Genomic DNA, 3,233 nt, shown 5'->3' with positions numbered 1-3,233 from the left:
GTTGCAGCATCCCGGGGAGGGGGGCAATCACGTGACCCCCCCTTTTGCCACCACCTGACCACAAGCAGCGGGGAAGCCCGTTTCGCTTAACGACGGCGCTGCTAACTTCACACGGCAGTGACTCGCTTAACGACCGTCGCAAGGAAGGTTGTAAAACGGGGCCAAACTCCACGGAACCCAGGTCTCGCTTAGCAATGGAGATGGTGGTCGTAAGTCGAGGAGTAGTCCCCGCATGAAGAAGCCCTTTTTTCTCTCTCTGGCAGATCAGGTGAAGAGGAAGATCCTCGTCCTGGACCTGGATGAGACGCTGATTCACTCCCACCACGACGGGGTCCTGAGGCCCACCGTGAGGCCCGGCACCCCACCCGACTTCATCCTGAAGGTGAGACTCTTCTGGAACAAGCGGACTCTAGAGGGGGGGCAGGCTTGAGCCCCCCGCCCCAGGGTCAAGCTGCTTGTGGAAGCTGCTGGGTCCAAACCTGGAGGTCCCCTAAGGTGCTCTTGACCTGGAGACTGGGACCAGCCAAGGGATCCAGCGGCTCCCATCAACTTTTGAGGAGTGGGTTTGGGATTTGGGGGGGCGGGGAGGGCCCAGGAATCTGGTCTGACGTGAAACGGTGCCCCAGTTCTCGAGAGTCAGTCGGTCCGTCCGGTGATCTATCTAATCTATGTATCATCTGTCCTCTGCCTGTCATCTGTCTGTTGTCTGTCTGATCATCTGCCATCTACGTCTCTATCATCTGTCGGAATATCTACCTACCTATCATCTATCATCTTTATATCTTTATCATCTGTCTGATTGTCATCTATGTCTCTGTCTACCATCTATCGGAATATCCATCCATCCATCCATCTATCATCTCCAATGTCTATTTCTCTTTATCTATCTGCCTATCTATCTATCTATGGTACCTTCTCTATCTTCTCTGTCTATCATCTCTTCTGTTTGTCTGTCTATCTCTATTGATCTATGACCTCTCTGTATGTATGTATGTATGTATGTATGTATCTATCTATCTATCTATCTATCTATCTATCTATCTATCTATCTATCTATCTATATCTCTCTGTCTATTTCTGTTTATTATCTATCTATATCTCTCTGTCTATTTCTGTTTATCATCTATCTATATCTCTGTCTATTTCTGTTTATTATCTATCTATCTATCCATCTATCTATGGTACCTTCTCTATCTTCTCTGTCTATCATCTCTTCTGTTTGTCTGTCTATCTCTGTCTGTCTGTCTGTCTCTCTCTCTCTCTCTCTCTATCTATCTATCTATCTATCTAATCTCATCTCTATATCATCTCTCTATGTATCTCTATCATCTGTCTGTCTGCCTGTCCTGTCTGTCTGTCTCTCATCTAATCTATCTAATCTATATCATATCTCTATGTATCTCTATCATCTATCTATATCTATCTATCTACTTATCTAATCTATCTATATCTATCTACTTATCTAATCTATCTTTCTATCTATCATCTATCTATCTACGTACCTACCTACCTATCATCTAAATATCCTGATCATCTGTCCAACATCTATCAGTCTATCATCTATATCTAACAAACCTCTTTCTCTCTCTCCCTACCTCCCTACTTTATCTATTTACCTATCTATCTCTAGCCATCTATCATCTATCTATCCCTATTGTCTGTCTGATCATCTATCATCTATGGTTATCTCTATTGCTGTCGATTATCTGTCTATATATCTTATCTATCCGTCATCTATCCACCTCATCATCTGTCTTAACCAATCTGTCTATCTTATCTGTCTCATCTGAGAATCGCCCATCTCCCTCCCACAGGGACTCTGGGAGTTGTACCATAAAATATGGAAAAGCATCCAGACAGTCTATAAAATTTAAAAAGAGGGAAGGAATGTTTAAAAAATGGATTAAAGGGCAGAGGAGGGAAGGCTTTCCGCACGCCGTTCTGCACGTCCCAAGCAAGGCCGCAGAAGGACGGGGGAGTGTGTGTGTGTGTGTGTGTCTTCCACAGGGTGGGGGCAATGGCAGGGATGGCTCTCCTCCTGGACCCCCCCCCCTCAAAATCAGAATTCTTTAGTCCTGGCGACGCAGTGGTTAGAATCCAGCATTGCAGGCTGACTCTGCCCACAGCCGAGAGTTCGATTCTAACCGGCTCCAGGCCGACTCAGCGTTCCATCTTTCCGAGGCCGGTAAACTGAGGACCCAGATTGGTTTTTTTTGGGGGGGGGGGGGAAGAGACTGTAAACCGCTTAGAGAGGGTTGTAAAGCACGGCGAAGCCGTATGGAAGTCTCCGGGCTATCGCTGCGCCTTCCCTGCCTGCTCGTTGGGACGGGCTGACGGGTTCTGCAGCTGACCTGGAGAGACTCGGTAGTTTGGTTCTGGGAAATGGGGAGAGGGTGGCACGGTTTCCTGGCTTTTGCCGACGCGATTTTGCGGCTCTTTTGCGTCTAATGACCCTGTCTCTCTTCCCCAGGTCGTCATAGATAAGCATCCGGTCCGCTTTTTTGTACATAAGAGGCCGCACGTGGACTTTTTTCTAGAAGTGGTAAGCCCCCAGCGTTTGTGTGTGTGTGTCTGTGTGTGTCTGTGTGTGTCTGTGTGTTTCTGACGAGAGCGTCTTGGCTACGGGTGCGAAGAACCGCCTCGAACACACACACACAGGCAGGACGATTCCCCCGGAGGACTCCGGCTACGGAGGTGGAAGGCTAGACAGGCCAGAGGAAGGGGCCCTGCTGGCTGTGGCATCTTTACTGTTCCCGAAAAACCACATTGGGGGCGGGGGGAGAGGCAGACAAATCTCGGGACAGGTTTGGAAGTGGGCAAAGCGGGAGGGTGGGTGTCAGGTGGTCCCCGGGGGGGGCTCTAACTGTGGGGAGACCAACCCTTTGGGGGTCCAGTAGCCAAAGCGGTCAGGAGGGAGTCACTCCAGGGAAGTCTGCTCCTGGTCCTGGAGGATCTTGGAGGTCTTCTAGTCCAACCCCCTGCTCAGGCAGGAAACCCTACACCATTTCAGACAAATAATAATAAGAACAACAACAACAACAATAGTAATAGAGTTGGAAGGGACCTTGGAGGTCATCTAGTCCAATCCCCATGCTCAGGCAGGAAACCCTACACCATTTTAGACAAATGGCTGTCCAGTCTTTTCTTAAAAACTTCCAGTGTTGGAGAAGGAAGGAAGGAAGGAAGGAAGGAAGGAAGGAAGGAAGGAAGGAAGGAAGGAAGGAAGGAAGGAA

At 48.6% G+C, this 3,233-nt stretch overlaps 1 protein-coding gene across 1 annotated transcript in view; it reads left to right on the top strand.

Annotated features, from left to right (window-relative positions):
- CTDNEP1 (CTD nuclear envelope phosphatase 1) overlaps window positions 1-3,233 on the top strand; it is a 20,505-nt gene that overhangs the window by 11,436 nt on the left and 5,836 nt on the right. Inside the window, exons 3-4 of the mRNA XM_015824730.1 lie at window positions 264-382; window positions 2,471-2,550. Of these exons, the coding sequence (XP_015680216.1) occupies window positions 264-382; window positions 2,471-2,550 (199 nt within the window). The remainder of the gene's footprint in view (window positions 1-263; window positions 383-2,470; window positions 2,551-3,233) is intronic.

Source organism: Protobothrops mucrosquamatus, unplaced genomic scaffold, assembly GCF_001527695.2.
Source record: "Protobothrops mucrosquamatus isolate PMUCROS unplaced genomic scaffold, P.Mucros_1.0 scaffold_194, whole genome shotgun sequence".
Taxonomy (NCBI): domain Eukaryota; kingdom Metazoa; phylum Chordata; class Lepidosauria; order Squamata; family Viperidae; genus Protobothrops; species Protobothrops mucrosquamatus.
Note: the sequence above shows the minus strand (reverse complement) of the source record. Positions and strands in the feature narration are given on the sequence as shown.